Source organism: Hemitrygon akajei, chromosome 6, assembly GCF_048418815.1.
Source record: "Hemitrygon akajei chromosome 6, sHemAka1.3, whole genome shotgun sequence".
Classification (NCBI taxonomy): Eukaryota; Metazoa; Chordata; class Chondrichthyes; order Myliobatiformes; family Dasyatidae; genus Hemitrygon; species Hemitrygon akajei.
In genome coordinates this window covers 172,205,720-172,228,672 of record NC_133129.1, presented here as the reverse complement: position 1 = coordinate 172,228,672, position 22,953 = coordinate 172,205,720, and the positions used below count along the sequence as shown (strand labels likewise).

At 43.1% G+C, this 22,953-nt stretch overlaps 1 protein-coding gene across 3 annotated transcripts in view; it reads right to left on the bottom strand.

Annotated features, from left to right (window-relative positions):
• Nucleotides 1-22,953, bottom strand: part of LOC140729696 (glutamine-dependent NAD(+) synthetase-like) — a 76,975-nt gene that overhangs the window by 4,479 nt on the left and 49,543 nt on the right. For all 3 annotated transcript variants that reach the window (XM_073049775.1, XM_073049774.1, XM_073049776.1), the window contains exons 11-18: nucleotides 21,227-21,345; nucleotides 17,873-17,921; nucleotides 12,456-12,558; nucleotides 9,450-9,618; nucleotides 7,790-7,925; nucleotides 5,504-5,610; nucleotides 4,300-4,431; nucleotides 3,120-3,189 (exon numbers count right to left, since the gene is read on the bottom strand). In XM_073049775.1, the coding sequence (XP_072905876.1) occupies nucleotides 3,120-3,189; nucleotides 4,300-4,431; nucleotides 5,504-5,610; nucleotides 7,790-7,925; nucleotides 9,450-9,618; nucleotides 12,456-12,558; nucleotides 17,873-17,921; nucleotides 21,227-21,345 (885 nt within the window). The remainder of the gene's footprint in view (nucleotides 1-3,119; nucleotides 3,190-4,299; nucleotides 4,432-5,503; nucleotides 5,611-7,789; nucleotides 7,926-9,449; nucleotides 9,619-12,455; nucleotides 12,559-17,872; nucleotides 17,922-21,226; nucleotides 21,346-22,953) is intronic.

The window sequence follows — 22,953 nt, the reverse complement described above, 5'->3', positions numbered from 1 at the left end:
CTTATAATACCTAATACAATGTAAATGCTATGTTAAATGGTTATTATACTGCATTGTTTAGGGAATAATGATAAGAAAAAAAGTCTGTACGTGCTCGAACAACAAGTGCTGGAAGAACACTTCCAGGTTTTCTCGATTCGCGGTTGGTTGAATTCGCGCATGCGGAATCCACGGATAAGGAGGGCCGACTGTACACCGTAAAAAAATGGTCTATACCATCCACCAGGTGGAACTTCACTCTTGCAAACAATAAACACATTACAGTATAGACAATAGGTGCAGGAGTAGGCCATTCGGCCCTTCAAGCCAGCACCACCATTCAATGTGATTGTGGCTGATCATCTACAATCAGTACCCTGTTCCTGCCCTCTCCCCATATCCCTTGACTCCGCTATCTTTAAGAGCTCTATCTAACATGCCAAAGAAAAAAATGTAAAAATATATTCAAAACATGTAACAGTATATGCTGACTGGTGTGATATCGCTGCAGGATGTACTTCACCAGGGTGAAACTCTGGTTAGGCCAACCTGGATTCATTTCTGATCACGTTATAGACATGCAGGCTTTGGCGAGCATGCAGAACGGGTTTACAAGGAATTAGAGGGCATGTCCTATAAGGAGAGGTTGGACAAACTTGGATTGTTTTCTCTGGAGAGGCAGAGGCTAACAGGAGACCTGACAGAAGCTTGCGATTATGGGAAGCACCAATAGAAAAATCTGCTTGTACCCTTTTCCAAGAGTTGAAATGTCTAACATGAGAGGGTATGCATTTTAATAATAGAGGACTCTGCGAGTGAGGGGGATTTGATGTTTTTGTCATTTTTTTTTCTCTGCAAGGGAGGTGCTTTTCAGGGTTTGCGAGTTTTGTTACTTTTCTTTCTCATGCAGGGTGGGGGAGTTATGTCTTTTCTTTCAACAGTTCCTGGAACAAGGGATCACCTTAGTTCGGTATTTAATTACTAGTTTAATTCATTTGCCAAAAGGGGCTGTTCCTGTGCTGCACTGTTCAATGTTTTACGTGTGCGTCACAGGGTGCAGCTGTAGAAACCTGACGTGTCTTCAGAGCTCTCTGCTTTTCCCACGTATAAAACTGCGCACACCGAACATTACACCGCATCAAAGCAGTCGAGTAGTTAAGTGTGATCACTTGTTAAATTTAATGCCCGGGGTGAACCTACACAGAGCATACTGTAAATTCCAGTGTATAAGCCAAGAATTTGCCCTAAATTTTGGTCCTAAAATTAGAGGGTCAGCTTATACAGAGGGTGCCAACCTTGGAAAAACGAATACACGGAAGACAGGTCGTATTTATTGGCTGTTTTTGAGTCAAATTGGTTCCACTGTCGACGCATGAATTCTTTGGTTTGTTTAAACTCACATCTAGTGGCTGGAGCACAGACATCAAACCACCAGGGATGACTACAATGTCCGTATTTTCAGCTTTCAGTGCTGTTTTTGTCTTACCTGACAAGTGCGCTTTGAACACGTCCCAGACAAGTAGCGGCTTTTCCTTCCTGACACCTTCGGGATGTCGACACCACACCTCTTTAACCCAATTCAAGCAACCCGCTTCATCCACCCAGTAGCGTTCTTAAACGTAAGCAGCACCCCGCGGGAATTTTCTGAGCAATCTTTGTTTTTTGTCTCAACACAAGATCACGTCTATTCATAAATCGGGTGCACCGACTTTGCGTAGCTTGGAAATTTTGGCTGACCTCACGGTGTTTTTCGTCCCATTTCAGCGCTTGAACTCGAATCATTTCTCTGGTAACAATGTATCCAGACGATCGTTGGTGATTCACCCACTCTAAAACTTTTTCTTCCAGTTCTGGCCACTGGCATGTTTTCCTGCGGTTTGCACATTTCGTCTTTGGCATTTCCCTCAGCGTGCTCTCTGCCTTTCTCCACTCTCTCTCGTTTACACTAAACTTCTTAGCAGCTGCAGAATTATTTGTTCCTTTAGCAAAATCAACAACCTTCAGCTTGAAGCCAGCATCATATCGCATTTGTTTTAATCTTTTGTACATGGTGGTCGCAAACTCAATACTGAGTACGCACACTGATCCCGCCATCCCATGTTATGTTTTATGTTTTAACGAGATTATGATGGGCGCTAAATGGTTTCATGGGGGTTACATTTCAGAGGATTCTTTTCCATTGGAAACCTAATCCAAAATTTCTCTCCCTGATTTATTTATTAAGAATTCACCTATAACGCTCTACAATGTGTAGGCCTGTTTTCTTAGCAGGTACTGGTTCACAAAATTTCTAGGGTCCGGATCTGGCAAAGCTGAGTACCGGCATGTGGGATCTTGTGATCTTTTCTGGTTAAATCAAAAACCTCTACAAAAGGGGTTGGCTTATACAAAGGCAGCATGAAAAATTCACTTTTTTAACCTTGTAAATAGGGGGTCAGCTTATACTCCGGAATATACGGTATAATGAAGGCTATTATAAAGGTCTACAGAAACCAGGCCAAGATTAATAAAGACGTTAGATAAAAAGCAAGGAAGTTATAACTGAACTCTTACAAAACACTATCTCTGGGCATCACATTTCAGGAAGAATATCTGAATGAAATGGAGGAACACGTTTACCAGAATGATAAAAAGGCAATAAAGATGTCCATAAGATGGAAGTGAGATTTACGAGAAGATCAAATCATTTACTCAAAATTATGTGGTGTTTTGTTAAGTAAAGAAATTGCTTCCAATTCAGTGCAATGACCAATGAATCAGGTGATGAGAATACTGACGTGGAACTTTGAGTACGTGCAAAATTGGGAACCCTTTGAAGAGTTTCCAGGAATCCTTGTATGAAGATAAATAGCAACTGAAACCAGACTGAATACTTGTCTTCAACAGGAAGCTGGCCAAGTATAAATGTTCGTGTTAAAGGCAAGAAGTATAAAGGACACAGGCAAAGAGTAGTTGTATGGCACTTGTAAAAACTTGACCTCCTCAGCTATACCGTTCCATACATCTAAATTTCCATTATGCTTAATAACATCTGGCTCTAATATTTTCAATGCTGAGCCTTCTATTTAAAACGGCAAGTACCAATGCATATTGTAGACAAACAGAAGTTACACTGCATTCAGCAGGTAGGAAATAAGTACCTCGTCCGTCTGTGCTATCTGGCCCTCTGCCAGTGGCTCCAGTTCAGCTGTCGGTGGCGCAGACATAATACTGTAACAGAACAACACCATAAACCTCAACACCAGCAGACAATGAAAGGCTCAAAGTATTCAGATTTATTTGTCATCTGTACATCGAAAATAAAGCAGTGAAATGCATTGCTTGTGTTAACAACCAACACAACTTAGGGATCTGCTGGGGGCAGCCCTAAATATCACACTTTCTGACACCAACATAGTTTGCCCATAATGCTTGGCAGAACACAGAGACAACAAATGACAAAACAACAGGTAAACAAGCCCCGTTCCTCCCTTCTGCCCACCCACACACTGACAGTATCTCCAAGCTTAAGACCATAAAACAAAGGAGCAGAATTAGAATGTTCAGCCCATTGAGATTATTCCACCATTTAATCATGGCTGATTAACCATCTCTCTCAACCCCATTCTCCTGCCTTCTCCCCATAATCTTTGAGGCCCTTATCAATCTCGAACTTATCAATCTCCATGTTAAATATGCTCAATGACTTGACCTGCACAGCTGTTTGTGCCAATGAATTCCACAGATTCACCACCCTCTGGCTAAAGAAATTTCTCCTCATCTTTGTTCTAAAGGGACACCCTTGTATTCCGAGTATGACCTCTAGTCCTAAACTCCCCCACTATAGGAACATCCTCTCCACATCCATTCTACCTAGGCCTTTCAATATTTGACAGGTTTCAATTAGATCCACCCCTCATTCCTCTAAACTACAATGAGTACAGGCCCAGAGCCATCAAAAGCAACTCATACGTTAAACCTTTTCATTCCCAGGATCATTCTCATGAACCTCCTCTGGAACATCTCCAATGCTTTCTCATCCTTTGTTAGATCAGAGGCCCAAAACTGCTCACAATACTCCAGGTGTAGTCTGATCAATGCATTATAAAGCCTTGGCATTACATCCCTGTCCTCTAGTCCTCTCAAAATTACTGTGAACGTTGAATTTCCTTTCTTCACCACCATCCCAACCTAAAAGTTAACCTTCAGGGAATCTTGCAGGAGCGGCCCCATGTTTCTTTGCACTTCTGGCTCCTGAATTTGCTCCCCATTGAACCCAAAGGAAGCTCAAATTGCATTTTGGATACCAAATTAAAATAAAAGATAACACTACACACTTACTTTCGGAGAGCTGTGATCTGGAAGTTTTCAATACAGTACTGGATGAAGTTTCTGAGATCCGTCTTACTAATGCCGCCAATTGGATTGATATCTGCACTGGAGCAGTCGTACTTGGTCAGGTATCCTCTGAGACTGTGAAAGATCAGCGTGGTAAGGCTAGGGAACCAATTACTGTTCAACACCACCCCCCTAATCTTGCACTCCATTTCATATCCATGATTGGCTAATTTCAAGGCTGCACCAAGAAGGCATGTTTTCACATGGACTGGAACACCAATTCCATTCTTTCATTCATTTGTTAATGCCACGTTATTTGACGCAGGTGATCATGCTCTGCTGAAGTGGTTTGCCATTGCCTTCTTCTGGGCAGTGTCTTCACAAGACGGGTGACACAAGCCGTTATCAATACTCTTCAGAGATTGTCTGCCTGGCGTCCGTGATTGCAGGACTTATGATATGCACCGGCTACTCATATGACCATCTACCCCTTGTCCCCCCCCCCCGAATGCTGCAAGAAATGCATCTCTCCTGGAGCGGAACTGGATCGGTCGAAAAGGAAGCATGCATTGTTGCTGCAGCCTTGATACTTAAACCCACGAGCACGATGTGCATTAACCGTCAGGAACAACACAGCAGCATGAGAATAGGACTGCTGGACGGACTCCGTGGGTCAGGAGGAGGAACTGTCAGTGCTCGGAGTCGAAACCCTGCACCAGGACCAAGTTTGGGAGGGCACCCAGTACGGAACTTCTTTTAGTCATTTGGCTCACAGTCAAGCAGTCCAACGAAATACAGTACTTTTCAAACCGGGCAGGGAAAGCTCATCCCTCATCCATTGGGAAAGGTAGAACAAAACACCAGCGAAGCCGAATCTCAGAAACAGAAGCAGAAGATTCAAGAGATTCTCAGCATGTCAGAGGGAGAAACAAAGCGAATGCCTCAGGTTAAAAAAACTCCCATCATATATTTGATTTCACAGCTTCTGCTTGACCCACTGAATATTACGCATTCCATCTTCCACCGGTGTGGCAGAGGGCTGACCTGGTGAGTAGTTAAGGGTTACGGGATAAAGACGGAAGAGTAAGAATGAGCCACGACTGAATGATGGAGCAGACTCGATGAGCTGAATGCTCCTATACTTTACAGTTTATTCCTCCACAGAGGATGCCTGATCAGATGCGGTTTCCATTGGCTCTAATCTCACCTCTCATCCACGTTGGCGGATCCCAGAACCAACAATCCTCCAGGTTTCCCAAGCGTCCATAAGCTCAACTGAGCAAAGAGATAGGCAAGGACCATTCGGATTCTAGCCTTAAATGGACAAAAGGTTATTCTATCATGTTCATACCTTCACAAAAGACTCTTACCAAGTACCGCATCTAGGATTTCAAACCAAAGCAGCAAATTTTGCATTAAGGAATGCTATTAATTATAATGACTGTTTCCTCCTGATAACAGGACTGTGAACAATGTTACAACAATAAAGCTCCCGCAATGGGCATAAAACCATTAGAAACACATTAATCTATCAAACATGTTTCCACTGCCAAGGCAGAAGTTACAGGTATAACTCAAAAGTACAGTACAGTGCAGAAGATTTTCCAAGTCAGTGGCACATTACTATATTTGTCAACATGGAGTGGTGAGCGGGTTTGGAGGAGGAAAGGATGTTGGGAATGGGAAGGGTGGAGCACTGTGGAAGGGGCATAGGACAGGTGGCAGAGAAGGAGTCCCAAGGGCAGGGAGTGGCGTGGGGGCAGACACACACAGCCCTGAGACTCCAGGCAAGATAATCTGATTCCAAACAACTGGTCTATTAATCACTACAGAAAGTCTCTCTGGTGTTTTTCACTAACACCCCCCCCCCCCCCACTTTCCCTTTTCCCAACCATGATTCCCCTCCCCATGACCCCTTCCCACTCTCAACCTGCAGTAGAGACCCAAATCAGAATCAGGGTCTTCACCACCCGCATGTCATGATTTATTTTTCCAGCAGTACAACGCGATACTTAAAATTAATACAGTGCTGTGCTGAGGTCTTGGGCACCTCAGCTATATATGTCTAAAAGTTTTGTACTCTCATATGAGGTTAGTGCACTGAAAAGAAACCACCTTGTGTTTCAGCAGATCAAGAATCTGCACAGAGAAGCACAGAAAAAAGGAACTCATAAAGTAAATTCAAAACATCTGGTCTAAGACCAGGCCCAAGGACTAAGATGTTCTGTGAGTGAATATTGCAATCGAACATGTATCTAAACTTCTGCAAAATAATCACATGCATTTTTAACAAGTTGCTTTGCCGAGAGGATGCCTTGGAAATATTAACTACTTTAAAAAGGCAATCTTGGATGCCTTCTGCTGCATGTATTACGATAGTTCTACAAAACGTCTAAGGTGAGAGGTCACAATCCAGGACAGGCTGCTGAAGAACCAAACAAAAGTTACCAGGTATTCATTAACTTGGGGAAGGTTACTGCCCCAGAGAGCTGTGGAAGCTACTACACTCAATAAATTCAAAACGGAGATAGACATTTTCCTGGATAAAAATGGCATCAGGGGATACGGTGAGCGAGCAGGTAAGTGGACATGAGGTTAGGTTTAGATCAGCCATGTGATCTCCTGGACCAGTTTTCGATAGCCTGGATGGGTCGGAGAGGAATTTTCCAGATTTTTTCTCCTCAATTGACAAATCGGTTTTTTTCCCCCCGGGTGATCACATGGGTTTGGGCGGGATGAATAATAAAATAAAATGGGCGGCATGGTGCCCTGTTGGTTGGCACTGTTGCCTTGTGGGATTCGGTGAAAACTAGAGTTAAGATTGGATCAGCCATGATCTTGTTGAATGGCAGAGCAGGCTTGAGGGGCCGATTGGCCTACTCCTGCTCCTATCTCTTATGTTCTTATGTTCTTATGTATTATCACATGAGGAGTGTTTGATGACTCTAGGCCTATATTCGCTGAAATCTAGATAAATGAAAGGGGGGTATCTCGTTGAAACCTATTGAATATTGAAAGGCTTTTACGTGGAGAAGATGATTCCAATAGCAGAGAGAGTCTAGGACCAGAGGCATGGTCTCAGAATACAAGGACATCTCATTAGAACAGAGATAAGGAGGAATTTGTTCAGATAGAGAGTGGTCAATTTGTGGAATTGATTGCTACAGAGAGTTATGGAGGCCAAGTCAATGAGCATACTTAACATCGAGGTTGACAAGTTCCGTACCTCCTAATATTATTAATGCACTTTAGTTTGTTATTTATGTGCACATGCATTTTATCTCAGTTCATCGATCCTGCACTGCAGGTCGCCCCCACGTGTCCTGTGGCTGACAAGACTGATTAAAAACGTTTAGTCCTACTACACCATTGCTGTTCTTGCTCCGCACACACATAACAGTAACTAGAAACAGGGGTGTATTATGTCCCATCTTCATCTATCGCGTACACCATGCACGTGACATTGGCAAAAAAAACAGTTAGTTATCTGTACCTGCAAATTCTGAAGAGCTATGTTCTCCCGGCGACAGCCACCATGCACAGTAAATTGTGGTAATTTGCCAGTTACCAGCTTGAAAATCATAATCACAGCCTTCACAGCAGGGTCGATGTTCAGGTTTATATGATGACTGCAATAAAACCATAAGAGTACGGGGGTTAAATGCAAACTAACATACACCCAATGGCCACTTTCTTAGATACACCTGCTCATTAATGCAAATATCTAATCAGTCAATCATTTGGCAACAACTCAATGTATAAAAGAATGCAGACATGGTCCAGGAGGTTCAGTTATTGTTCAGATCAAACATAATGGGGAAGAGATGTGACCTAGGTGACTTTGACCATAGAATGATTACTGGTGCCAGATGGGGGTGGTTTGAGTATCTCAGAAACTGCTGATCTCCTGGGATTTCCACAAACAATAGTCTCCAAAGTTTATGGTGCAAAAAACACAGAAAAATCCACTGAGCTGTAGTTCTGCGGGTGAAAATACCTTGTTAATGAGAGAAGTCAGAGCAGAATGGCCAAGACTGGGTGAAACTGAAAGGAAGGAGACAGCAACTCAAATAATTACGCGTTACAATAGAGGTGTGCAGAAGAGCATCTCTGAACACACAACACCTCAAATCTTGGTGTGAATGAGCTACAGTAGCATAAGACCATTATCATACATTCTGTTGTCTCTTTATCAGGTACCAAATACAACGGCCACTGAGTGTAGAGTGGAATTTTACAACAAAGGTCCTCTCAAAGCTACATGTTTATGATCTCCGTTGATACCTATGCTAATGACTGCCATGCAATCTCTTCATATTTTATATTTTCTTACATGTAGGAGCTCATCCAGCCAGCTCAGAGCAACATGTTCAAACCCAGTCTCCCATGTTTCCTGGAAACCAACACTCCCGATTAATAACCCCCCCCCCCCCCGATTCTCCTGTCCCACCCACCCCACGGACAATTAATCAACAACCAACAGCTTATTGGGATGAGAGGGGAAACTAGGGTGCACATCCACAGGGAAAGCATGCCAACTCCACACAGACAGCGCAAGCGGTCAGAGATAAATTTGGGTCATGGGAGCTGTGATACAGCTGTACTACCTACATGGTTACCATGTGCTGTGGTATTTCTACAGGACCTGCTCGCTTCTCGCTACCATCAGAGAGAAAGTACAGGAGCCTGAAGACACACACTCAACATTTTAGAAAAAGCTTCTTCCCCTCTGCCATCAGATTTCTGAATAGACAGTGAACTCATGAACGATATCTCATTATTTCTGCTCTACTTATATATGTTCAGGTGTATGATAGCCTTAAGAAATGCAGATAAGTGTTCCTACTAGATTAAGTAGAACAGAATGTCAAGCTGAAAGACAGAACTTTGCTTTTGAAATGAAAATACTGAAAGGCAGGCCAAAAATCATAGGTAAGTAAGTTCCTTGAAAGATAATGAAAAATGTTTATACAAATTAAAATTAATCAATGTTTTGTCTTCGAAACAGATTCTGCACTGCAGGCAGAACTCAACAAGCCTGAAAAACACCAGCTCATTAGTTTTCAGCATTATAAATCATTGTTCAAGGTTCAGAACGTTGGACAAGTGAGTAAACCAATTCTGCACACTCAGTGTTTTCACTCATGCCTCACCTGCCTATTTGCTCAGCTACCTCTTTGGCCCGGTTACAGGTATCTTGAGACGAGTTCTCGCTGGCCATGTAACAAGTGGTAAAGATGTGTCGACAGAATTCCCGTGGGTCTTTGGGTGTGTAATTAGGATCATTGACAATTCTCCGGGCATCTTCCAGCACCTGCTGATCTGAATGGACATTACAGTAACTTTCAGAGCTAATTCACAGATAATGATTTCTATAGATGTATGGCAGAGAGTATATTGACTGACTGCATCACAGCCTGGTATGGAAACACCAATGTCTTTGAATGGAAAATCCTACAGAGAGTAGTGTATTCAGCCCAGTACCACATGGGTAAAGCCCTCTCGACTATTGAGCCCATCCACGTGAAACACTGTCGTAGGAAAGCAGCATCCATCATCAGAGATGCCCACCACCCAGGTCATAGTCCCTTCTCACTGCTGTCATCAGGTAGATGGTACAAGTTCCTCAGGACCCGCACCACCAGGTTCAAGAACAGTTACTACCCCTCAACCATCAGGCTCTTGAATAAAATGGGCTAACTACACAACTTCACTTGCCCATCATTGAAATGTTCACATAACCAATGATCTCGCTTTCAAGGACTCTTCATCTCATTATCTCATGTTGTCTATTTATTGCTATTTATTAATATTTGCATTTGCAGTTTGTCATCTTCTGTACTCTTACTGATCTTTCATTGATCTTCTCACAGTTACTATTCTATAGATTTGCTGAGCACGTCCAAAGAAAATGAATCTCAGGGTTGTATATGGTAACAAATGGGACTTTGATAGTCTGCAATAAGCAGTATTTTGATCCAAAACCTGGTGAAATTTGTTAAATTGCTTACTCTAAATATTTCCACTTAAAAGCAAAATTGCTGTGTTGCTTATTGTTAATCATCTTGGACTAATAATCTAAACATGATAGTTCAAAGCACACCATGTCAGAAGAGGGATTTACATTTAACAAACTAATTTAAAATATCTAGTGTGTACCCTGAGTAGTGGTAATAATTTCAATTGGTATAGGTTTCAATAGGTACATTTAATGTCAGAGAAATGTATACAATATACATCCTGAAATTCTTTTTCTTTGAAACAGAGGTATGCCCCAAAGAATGAATGATGGTTAGTTAAACGTTAGAACCCCAAAGCCCCCCCCAACTCCCCTTCTCATGCATAAGCAGTAGCAATGACCCCCCTCCCCATCAGCACACCCCACCAAGCACTCAAGTGTGCAGCAAAGCATCATAGTGGCTACGAAAGTAAGTATCTTCATACAAATCCAAGTTGTTCAACAATCCCCTTCTGCAAATCAAAATGGCTGAACGTGTTTCTATTATGTGGATGACATTGAAATGCAGAAAAGCCTTTCATTTCAAGGACTTTAGCCTTCCCGGCAACATCCCACCATTTGTAGTTGTTTTTTTTCCTTTTAATATTTAAAAATAAACTTTGGATACCACAGGAAACTAGGCAGGAAAGACATATAATGTATTGGGTACAACTCCAGTGAGTTCACCTCACACTTTAACCTCGGCAAAAAGGCTCTATCACAGCCTGCCAGCACTAGTCAGCAGATGGATGTTTTATTTATTTGTTTAGAGATTCAGCCCTTCAGCCCAATGAGCCACACTGCCCAGCAACCCAACTATTTAACACCAACCTAATCATAAGACCATTTACAATGACCAATTAACCTACTAACCAGTACATCTTTGGACTGTGGGAGGAAACCGGAGCACCCGGAGGAAACCTATGCAGTCATGGGGAGAACATACAAACTCCTTACAGAGGGCACTGGAATTGAACTCTGAACTCCAGAACACCCCTGGCTGTAATAGCGTCATGCTAATGGCTACGCTACCCATGTCTGAGATTCGGGGCACAAACACAAGAAAATCTGCAGATGCTGGAGATCGAAAGCAACACACACAAAACACTGGAGGGACTCAGCAGGCCGGGCAGCATCTATGGAAAAGAGTGAACGGTTGATGTTTCGGGTCTCGGGCCTTCCTCAGGACTGAAGAAGGGTCTCAGCACGAAACATTGAACGTTTACTCTTTTCCTCAGATGCTGCCCGGCCTGCTGAGTTCCTCCAGCATTTTGTCTGTGTTGCTCTGAGATTTGGGGAATGGCTGGAACAACTCAATTCACTTCCCTCTGTGAGGAGAATGAACTTGGCTACCCATCCAGAGTCCAGTGGGTCCTGATGAAATACATCAGGATCGTGTCAACTCAGCGGATAATCTGATTAAACATTTTGGATTGGTTTTGCCAGGTCACCCCAAACGATCAATGCATGGTGTTTTGGTATCAAGCCAGCCAAATGCCTTTTGCAGATTAATTATTCATGATTAATCAGATGTGGCAACAAAACTGAACCCTGGGGCTCAAGACCAGGTTTATATTGACGATGGTTGGGGTTTGGATCTACCCGAGTAGATCTCTAAATGTTGGGAACCATGAGAATTTACTCAGCATCACTGCCAAGTTAGTTGCAATTTGGTCTGAAACACAAGCTACCCCAATGCAAAACATAAACATGAAAACATCCCATAATGTAACACGAGCTGGCCAGTGGCACAGTGGCATCTGCACCACACTTCGAGGCCAGTGGTCCCAGGTTCAAATCTGGCCGGTTCCCCGCACGCTTTCCATCTGTGCCGTGTTGAGAGTCGAGCTAGCAACTCAGCCTCATAAAGAACAAACAAAATGCTAAAGAACCAGCCCGGTGTGCCACCAGGAACAACAGCATTAATGCAACCACTGGTTGTTACTAAGCAAGGACAGGCACCAAGGGTCAAAGTCTTTGCACACTTGAACCCAAACAGACCAGATTGAATGGGAGAGTCAGGTTCACGCACAGTATCAGCTGCAATATTACTAAATGACGGGGAAGATTTGACAACAGTATGGACAACCTCTACCTCTTTCTTAAGAGAAATGGGATTAGGAGTGTAAATGAGACAAAATGGATCCGCACAGTTACTTACTTCCATTTGACACAGCACAGCACACTTGACAACACATGGAATAGACAATGCAGGCTGAGGCCGAACTATCAATGCCCCCACTGAGAGGTAGAAAAAAGCCAGCCTGTGGACACAGAAAGAACAGGGTGAAATGGCAGGAATGACAAGCAAGGAGCCTGCTAAACCCAGAACATCTCCCACACATTTCCTTCCTGCCGGTTCACCAGTGCAAGGACAGATATATAGTGGAGAGTATCCTGACTGGTTGTATCATGCCTGTTGTGGAAACACCAGTGCCTAAAAGTCTACACAAAGGGGGTGGATTAAGCCCAGTTCATCATGGATAAAGCCCTCCCCACCATCGAGCGCATCTACAAGGCGCACTGCCGCAAGAAAGCAGTGTCCATTATCAAGGACCCTGCCATCCTCTCTTCCAGCTGCTGCTATTGGGAAGGAGATACCAGGGCCCTAGGTCCCACTTCATCAGGTTCAGGAAGTTATACTTCAACCATGAGGCTCCTGAACTGACACGGATAACTTCATTTAGCTGTGCACTGAACTTTCAACGACTCTACAAATTATGTCGTCTGTTATTTCTTTCTTTCTGTTTTTGTATTTGCAGTGTCTTTTGCACATTGGAGGCCATGGGCCGACATGTCAGAATGGGGATGGGAAGTCAAACTGAAATGGGTGGCCACCGGGAAACCTTGTCTTTCATGGGGTCAGAGCAAAGGAGCTCGCCGAAACTGTTCATTAATGAAAAAGTGTAAGGGGATGCAACCACAATCAATGTATCTGTGACAATCTAGAATCTTCCTCAGATGCTGCCCCCCCCCCACCACACTGCTTCTCATTTCTAGCACACACTGTTTTGATTTCATATTTCCATCATCTGCAGCTTTCAATGAGGAAATCTACACAAAGTGGCCACTTTATTTGATACACCTGCTCATTAATGCAATTATCTAATCAGCCAATCATGTGTCAACAATTCAATACATAAAAAACATGTAGACATGGTCAAGAGATTCAGTTGTTGTCCAGACCAAACATCAGAGTGGGGAAGAAATGTGATCTGAGTGACTTTCCACTGTGGAATGATCCAGACGGGGTGGTTTGAGAATCTCAGAGACTGCTGATCTCCTGGGATTTTCACACACAACAATCTCTAGAGTTACAGAGAGTGGTGCAAAAGACAAAAAATCATTCAGTGAGTGACAGTTCTCTGAGTGAGAACACCTTGTTAATGAGAGAGGTCAGAGGAGAATGGCCAGATGGGTTCAAGCTGACAGGAAGGCGAATGCAACTCAGATAATCACTGGTTGAGATTAATATCAGTAAGGCCAAAGAGTTGATTGTGGAAATGGAAGTCGGGGATTCAACAGTGGAAAGGCTGAGCGGTTTCAAGTTCCTGAATGTCAACATCTCTCAGCTCAACATATAGATGCAATTACAAAGAAGGCACAATAGTGGGTATATTTCATTAGGAGTTTGGGGAGACTAGGTTTGTCATCAAAGTCTCTCACAAATTTCTACAAATGTACTATGGAGAGCATTCTAACTGGTTGTACCACCGTCTGGTACGGAGCAGCTTCTGCATAGAATTGGAAAAAGCTGCAGAAAGTTGTAACTCAGCCAGATCTGTCATGGATGCTTGCCTCCCCAGCATCCAGGACACCTCAAAAAATGCGGCATCCATCATTAAGGACACCCATCATCTGGGACGTGCCCTCTTCTCATTGCTACCAACAAGCTGGTGGTACAGGGGCCTGAAGACACACACTCAACAGATTCTTCCCCTCTGACCGGACCATGAACCCATGTACATTACCTCACTATATTTTGCACTGCTTATTGAATTTAATTTTATACATATTTCTTTCTGTAATTTATATTTTTAGTGTTATGCATTGCCATGTACTGCTGCAAAACAACAAATATGTCGTTACATGCCAGTGATATTAAACCTGATTCTGAACTACACTTTACAACAGTGGGGTGTAGAAGAGCATGTCTGAACGCACATGTCACACCCTGAAGTTACAGCAGAAGACCACAAACACACACTCAGTGGCCCCTTTATTAGGCAGCCCCTGTACCTAAAAAAAGTGGCCACTGAGTGTAGAGGGGGGTATTTTACAACAAAGATCCTCGCAGAGAAGCTTCATAAAGTGTATGATGCGCATAAACTAACATTTGAAAATCTCAGGGTGCAGTTAAACACACACAACACAAGGAGGAGCTGTGGTACTAAATATTCATGTACATGGCACCAAGGAATTCAATCACATCAGCTCACACACCCAGTCGTTCTATCCTGACGGAAAAAACAGGAACGCACTCCCAATGGAGGATCAAGATTCAAGATTCAAATTTATTTATCACATCTACAGTACTGTGCAAAAATCTTAGGCACATATATATAGTTAGGGTGCCTAAGACTTTTGCATAGTTCTATATATTATGTCTTTCCAGTTACCAAATAACACTTAATGCTGCTGAGCTAATACAAAGCTCAGAGTCATAGAGAAGTACAGACAGAAATAGGCCCTTCGCCCCATTTAGTCTATGCTGAAACCATTTAAACTGCCTACTCCCATCAACATACCCCTACCATCAACGTACCTATCGAAACTTCTCTTAAACATTGAAATCAAACTTGCATGCACCACTTTTGCTGGCAGCTCATTCCACACTCTCACAACCCTCTAAGTGAAGAACTTCCCCCTCATGTTCCCCTTAAACTTTTCACCTTCCACCCTGAACCCATAACCTCTAACTAGAGTCCCACCCTACCTCAGTGGAAAAAGCTCACTTGCATTTACCCTATCTATACCCTCAGAATTTGGTATACCTCTATCAAATCTCCCCTCAATCTTCTACATTCTATGGAATAACATCTTAACCTATTCAATCTTTCCTTATAACTCAGACCCTCCAGAGAGATTCTTCCAAATGTTCTCTGTTCTCTGTCAACCTTGTTTACATCTTTCCTGTAGACAGGTGACCAAAACTGCACACAATACTCCAAATTAGGCCTCACCATCATCTTATGCAACTTCAACAAAATATCCCATCACCTGTACTATCCCAATACTATCCCATTATTCTGCACCCACTAAAAAGAGCCTAATGTAAATTTATGCTCTCCATTTCTGAAGCTGTTTTATTTGCAAACAGATTTTTATGTTATACATCCTGAACATCAGGAAACATAGAAAACCTACAGCACAATACAGGCCCTTCGGCCCACAATGCTGTGCCAAACACGTATCTACTTTAGAAATTACCTAGGGTTACCCATAGCCCTCTACTTTTCTAAGCTCCATGTTCCTATCCAGAAGTCTCTTAAAAGACACTATCGTATATGCCTCCACCGTCACCGGCAGCCCATTCCACGCACTCATCACTTTCTGCGTTAAAAAAACTTACCCCTGACATCTCCTCTGTACCTGCTTCCAAGCATCTTAAAACTGTGCCCTCTCGTGCTAGCCATTTCAGCCCTGGGGAAAAAACTTCTGACTATCCACACGATCAATGCCTCTCATTATCTTGTACATCTTGATCAGGTCACCTCTCATCCTCCGCCAAGTTCACTCAACCTCTCAACCTATTCTCATAAGGCATGCTCCCCAATCCAGGCAACATCCTTGTAAATCTCCTCCGCACTTCATCTTCACCTTCCGGATCATCCCTCGGGGTCAGGGATGACTTGCATCTGCTCCAGTTCTGAGTGGAGGTAATGGGCGACACTAATGTGGGAAAAGGAATACTTCCACAAAAGGGGCAGGATATACATGAAGGACCAAATGGCTAGATTGTTTGGAAGGTGGTCGTCATCTCATGGTATTTTTGTGGGCCTGTGTGTGATCCAGACATGTGGAATTATCAGGAAGTGATCATGTTGCTCGATGGGGAAACTCGCTGTGCACAGAGGCATCACTGGCTCATATTACAACAGTAATCGGGCACGCATTGGTGCACCAGTGAGTGCCAGTAGCTCTCGGGAGGGTTTAATCGTAACTTCTGCTGCAGTCTATGTGGGGTCTGCACACTTTTCCTGTAACCACACAAGTATTCCTTGAATGCTCTGTTTCCTCCCAAACCCCAAAGGCACACACGGGCTAGTAGGTCAACTGGTTATTCCTCATGCTCTTGGGTGAGGAATTAAGGTCAGACAAATGAGAGAGAGTCGATCAGAATCAGGTTTAATATCACCCACGTGTGTTGTGAAATTTGTTAAGTGGCAGCAGTACATCACAATACATAACCATAAATTACAGTATATATATATTTATAAAGTTAAATTAGTGCAAAAAGAACAAAAAAAAAGTAGTGAGGTAATGTCCACAGGTTCAATGTCCATTCAGAAATCTGATGGCAGAGAAGAAGCTATTCCTGAATCATTGAGTGTACGCCTTCAGGCTCCTGTATCTCTCTCCTGATGGTAGCAATGAGAAGAGGCTATGTCCAGGGTGATGGGCTGAGTGGCCTAAATTGATGGGCTCATTCCTCTCCTATGTCTTTTGGTCTTGTAATGGAGGGTGATAGGTTCTTGATTAGTCAGGGCATCAAAAGTTATAGGGAGAAGACAGGGGAATGGGCCTGAGAGGGAGAATAAATCAGCCATGATGGAATGGTGCAGCAGACTCGACAGGCTGAATGGCCTAATTCTGCTCCTGTCTAATCGAAACAAGTAAATGAGTGATGGGATTAGAGTCAGCATAAATTTGATGGGCCAACATCCCCTATCAATATGAAAAATGATGGGAAACAAAATGATCAGTTGTCATTAAAGCTGACATGTAACTAAAATATTTAAGCTTCTTCAGGGTAGGCATCCCTGGAAGAGACTTTGCAGTGTAGTAGCCCAATCACAAACAAGAGAAAACCTGAAGATGCTGAAAATCCAAACAAGTGCAACACACTTGTTTGGATTTCCAGCATCTGCAGGCCTTGGAATACTTAAAAATCCAACTGGTAACCAAATTTTAAAATTGCCATGCAAGAGAATTAAATCTAATTTCCGTGGTTTCATCTTTGGCAGTAATACCTCAAACTCACTTCAGCCTAAACTCCTCTGAAACACACACACTGAAATAACCTCTCAAAGTAACTCAAAGAGTTAACTCTCCCTCTCCCTCACACAAGGAAATGGCCAGTCAGCCATACCAATGACCACCAGCACAATACAGTCACTCAAATGGGGGATGAGTGCCAAATCACGGCATAATCCAATTTATCATGTTTTTGTCACAGGAAGCTACAAGGAATCCCAAGTTGCCAGTCTTCAGTACATAATGTGACCCTTTTAACAAATCCCTCTTCAACTTACAGAGAGATTAAGTGAGTTGTTCAATGCCAAGTCTCCTGCCAATTTGGTTGAAAATGCCTCCATTCATACCTGACACCTCACCTTGGTTCTTACATTGACTTACCTGTGAGCTACGTCGGAGATAATCCCACAGCCAACAGGCAGGTCCAAGGCTAAAGAAAACAGGAATAAATGTCAAAGAGCAATAGATCACGTGTTTCTTCTTCACAAATAAAAGAACAGATGGAAACAGGGGTGGGCCATTTGTATCTTAAGCCCGCTCTGCTATTCAACAAAATCTTTGCAGATGTTTTCAATCACTGCCACTTTTCAATACTAACCCCATAATTACTGAATGATTATAGCATGAATAAAGGTTATTTGGCTCATCATATGCGCATTGGCTCTATATGGGGACAATCAAGCTAGCTTCTCTCCTCTCAGCAATTCACGTTCTTTCCTTACAGGTATTCATCAACTCCCTCATGAATGCTACCACTGAGCAGTGAATGTGCCTGCCTTCCCACATCGGCAAGGCATTGCACTTCCCAGGCACTGTAAAACGGAAAATCACTTTCCTCTGTCATCACACACACTGCAAATGCTGGATATTCAGAGTAGCACCCACAACATGCTGTAGGAACTCAGCAGGTCAGGCAGAGTCTATGGAGAGAAAGTCAATATTTTGGGCCAAGACCCCTCATCAGGACTTGGGCTACCAATCCAGCTTGGGGGGGGGGGGTGTGTGTGTGTGTGTGTGTAAATAGAGATGCAAAAGATTCATTTAAGATCTCTCCCATCTCTTTTGGCTCCAGGGATAGATTACCACTCTGATCTTCCAGAGGTCCAATTCTGTCCTTTGCTATCCTTTTGCTCTTAAAATATCTATAGAAGCCCTTCTGATTCTCCTTCACCTTGTCTGCTAGAGTAACCTCATGTCTTCTTTTAGCCCTCCTGATTTCCTTCCTCAGTGTTCTCTTGCATTTCTTACACTCCTTAAGTACCTCATTTGCTCCTTCCTGCCTATACCTATTATGCAACTCCTTTTTCTTAAACAGCCTCAATATCTCTCAAAAACCAAGGTTCTCTAAACCTGTTATCCTTCCCTTTTTTTCCCTGCCAGGAACACAGAAACTTTGTACTCTCAAAATTTTCTCTTTTGAAGGCCTCCCACTTACCAAGTACACCTTTGCTAAAAAACAACCTGTCCCAATCCACACTTGCCAGATCCTTTGTGATATCATCAAAATTGGCCTTTCTTCAATTTAGAATCTCAACCAGAGGACCAGACCTATCCTTTTCCGTAATTACCTTGAAACTAATAGCACTGTGATCACGAGATGCAAAGTTTTCCCCTTCACAAACTTCTGTCACCTGCTCTGTCTCATTCCTCAATAGGAGATCGAGTATCCCACTCTCTCTCATTGGGACTTCTACGTACAGATTGAGGAAACTTCCCTGAAGACATTTGACAAACTCTTTCCCATACAGCCCTTTTACCATATGGAAATCCCAGTCAATACGTGTAAAGTTAAAATCACCTATTCTCACAACTCAAGCTGCAGTCGGGAGAGTGGCATCAGAGTTGGCACGCTCCACCAAAGGCAGTGTGGCACACTGTCCCAGCTGAAGTCTGCTGGTCTTCTGCCACTGTTCACTCAGCAGAAGACAAGCCACATCGTGTTCAATTGCAGACTGCTGCAACATTCATAGACTCCAGGTTGTGGGCTATTTTTTCTGTGTGACTGTATTCTACTGATATAAGCACTTGCTATCGTATGTGCTATATGTACCTTGAGCTGTGTGTGACTGTTGGTGCTGTGTTTTGCACCTTGGGACCAGAATAACGCTGTTTCATTTGACTGTATTTATGGGTATTCATGTATGGGTGAATGACAATTAAACTTGAACTTGAGTTTCTTACAATAGTCTGAGATCTCTCTACAAATTTGCTCTTCTAAATCCTGTGGATTTCTTCCTCCTTCTCTAAACAACTCACACATCCAAGGGACCATCTCCAATTCATAAACACAAGAGGTCACAGGAGTAAAGATGTCTTACAGCAATATTTTATTTATTTACTGATTGATTGAGTGAGATACAGTGTGGAATAGGCCCTTTCAGCCCTTCAAGGCACACCAAACAGCGACCCTCCGATTTAATCCCAGCCCAATCACGGGACAATTTACAATGACCAACTAACCTACCAACTGCTTCAGCCTTTGGACTGTGGGAGGGAACTGGAGCACCCGGAGGAAACCCACTTAATCACGGGGTGAACATACAAACTCTTACGGGCAGCATCAGGAAATTAACCCGGATCGCCTGTACCGTAAATCGTCATTCTAACCACTACGCTACCGTGCCCCCCTGGTTGGGAGGAGATGGGTTCATCTGCAATTTTGACAACTTGCCAACGTTTGTGAATTTTTAACCTCTTGAAGTATAGTAACGGCAACAGTCAGAATAGAAATCTAAAACCTTTAATTATGCAAAAGAGTTTATTGAATAGTAGTTCTGCTTTGAAACTTTCAGCCTTTATAATTGGGAGTGTAAAAGGGGATATGGTAAATGGCAAGACAGGTTTGAGAGGCTGCCTCCTTTTCCCATGAATTCTGGACATGTTCTGCACATTACAATTCAAGAAAAGAACCAAATTCTCTCTCATTTCATACTTTGGTTGGGCCCTGTGTTTATATGAAGCCTGAGAAAGATTAGTTATTGCATGCTCCAGAGTCCAAGATGTAGACAAATTTTTTTTAAAAAAATTATTGCCACTTTCACGAAACAGAAATTCCACATCTCTTTATGGAATCAAAGAATCCAACAATCAGATTACTGCGCTTTCCGTATTTCAAAGATTCAGAGTACATCTACTGTCAAAGTATGCATTCAATATACAACCCTGAGGATCGTCCTCGCACACACAGCTAAAAAACAAATACAACCATCGAAACTATTCAAAGAAAAACATCAACACCCCCCTCCCTATGTGCAAAAAAAATCACACAAATGGCAAAAAAAACACAAAAGTGAAAACACGAGGAGATCTGCAGATGCTGGAAATTCAAACATCAACACACACAAAATGCCGGTGGAACGTAGCAGGCCAGGCAGCATCTATAAGGAGAAGCACTGTCGACGTTTCGGGCCGAGACCCTTCGTCAGGGCTTCAAAAGTGAAGGAGTCCAGGCATACTCAGTATTGCTCAGCCCAATCCAATCTGGCGGAGCGTCACCCACTATCTGCAAGATCTCCTCAGTGTCCAACTACCACCCTACCCCAATGCTTTTTCTCCGCAGACCGTAAGACATAGGAGCAGAATTCAGCCAATCGAGTCTGCCTCGCCATTCCAGCATGGCCGATTTCTTACCCCTCTCAACCCACAGCTGTGACCATGAGTATTTCCTTTGAGGAAAATATTAGCTGTACAAGTTACCATAGTTCACCTTTGTGAAGTTGGAAAGCTGAAACACACCTGATTTCTTCCTCAGGAGTATGGTATCGGATCTGAATTGGTTGGACTGAGGGCAGGTAGACATCATCAGCCGAAGACAGTGTGAAGCTGACATTCACTCGAGGATATACTTCATTTGCCTGTTTGGAATACAATTCACAGGACTGGTTTAATTCTGAGATTCAGAAAAACGTACAAGTGAAGATACAAGCAGGACAGCTGCCAGTAAAATGAGACAAAACTCCCATGAGAAGAGCCAGTGATGAGACAGACGGAATTCCTCATTTAACACGCTCAAGAATCAAGCACATTAATTTCAACAAAACTGTGTATCCAGTTGACAAAGAACTCACACGGAGTCTGGGGTTCAACTTCAAAACAAACTTTCCCTTTATTACAAGCTGACATCAACAGGGGAGTCACCCGGCCTGGTCCGAATGCTCCTTGATCCAAAGTTTTCATTATTTCTATATTACATTTCTCAAGTGGCAGCTGCAAAAGGAGAGACTGAACAACCAAAAGACCCAACTTCTTACTCTTGTCCATGTTACAGCAGATTGTGTGGATCCCAGATCGGCTTCCACAGCCACCTGAGACAACCCTCAGAACATCGTGAGTGATCGCACCAACTTTACTATATCTTACTCTAATTTTACCCTCACTATCTTTACCCCACATGCACCGTGTATACACACAGTACAGTTCCCGGGTTCAATTCCTGCCGCTGTCTGTAAAGAGTCTGTCTGTTCTCCCCGTGACTGCGGGGGCTTCCTCTGGGTACTCTGGTTTGCTTCTACAGTACAAAGACATAACAGCTGGTAGATTAATTGGTCATTGTGAATTGTCCTGTAATTGGGCTGGGGTTAAATCAGGGGTCAAGGGGCGGTGTGAATTGTCCTGTGATTAGGCTGGGGTTAAATCAGGGGTCGAGGGGCGGTGTGAATTGTCCTGTGATTAGGCTGGGGTTAAATCGGGGGTCGAGGGGCGGTGTGAATTGTCCTGTAACTGGGCTTGGGTTAAATCGGGGGTCGAGGGGCGGTGCGGCTCAAAGGGCCAGAAGGGCCTCCTCCACACTGTATCTAAATATGTGAATAAATAAACCTATGTTCTACACAAGCTGTTTACAGTTCTGCTGTTACCATACCTGTACAATGGCACACTTCTGTCCTGGAGTCTTATGAAGCTGTTGCTAAGCCAGTCCTCCAGGCACGAATTTACTAGAGCTCACCCATACCTAATTTGTGGCTTAGGATGGCTGAGCCTGTACAGACTTTCACTGCCTGGAACCAACCCTGTAGGAGTCACCTTTATCACACATATTTTCTTTCTTTTTTTTTCCCTCTCCCTCTCCCCCCCCCTCTCTCTGCTGTGCTAACAGAGCCAAGAATTCACTACTCACTTCTATCAATTTACTATTTCTGTTTCCTATTATGAGCTGCCAAACAAATCCAATCTGTTTATATAGTTATCTTGATCCAACATCGCCTACCGTGGAGTCCTGTTAATGTTAAATTATAGAGAAAAGCACTGAAGTCCATCCTTTGTTGCTTAAGCTGAATTCACAATTCAGACAGATACTCATCCAAGGCCATTTCTGGAATTCAGTTCCATTATCCAATGAAATACAATATCAGAAATGAATCTTAGAATTCATACAAAACACCTCTTTACACTTTCAGTTCAATATCTACCTTGTTTCACTCTTCACAAAAAAAATGTGTTTTAGCGAGTCAAATGGTAAAGAGAGG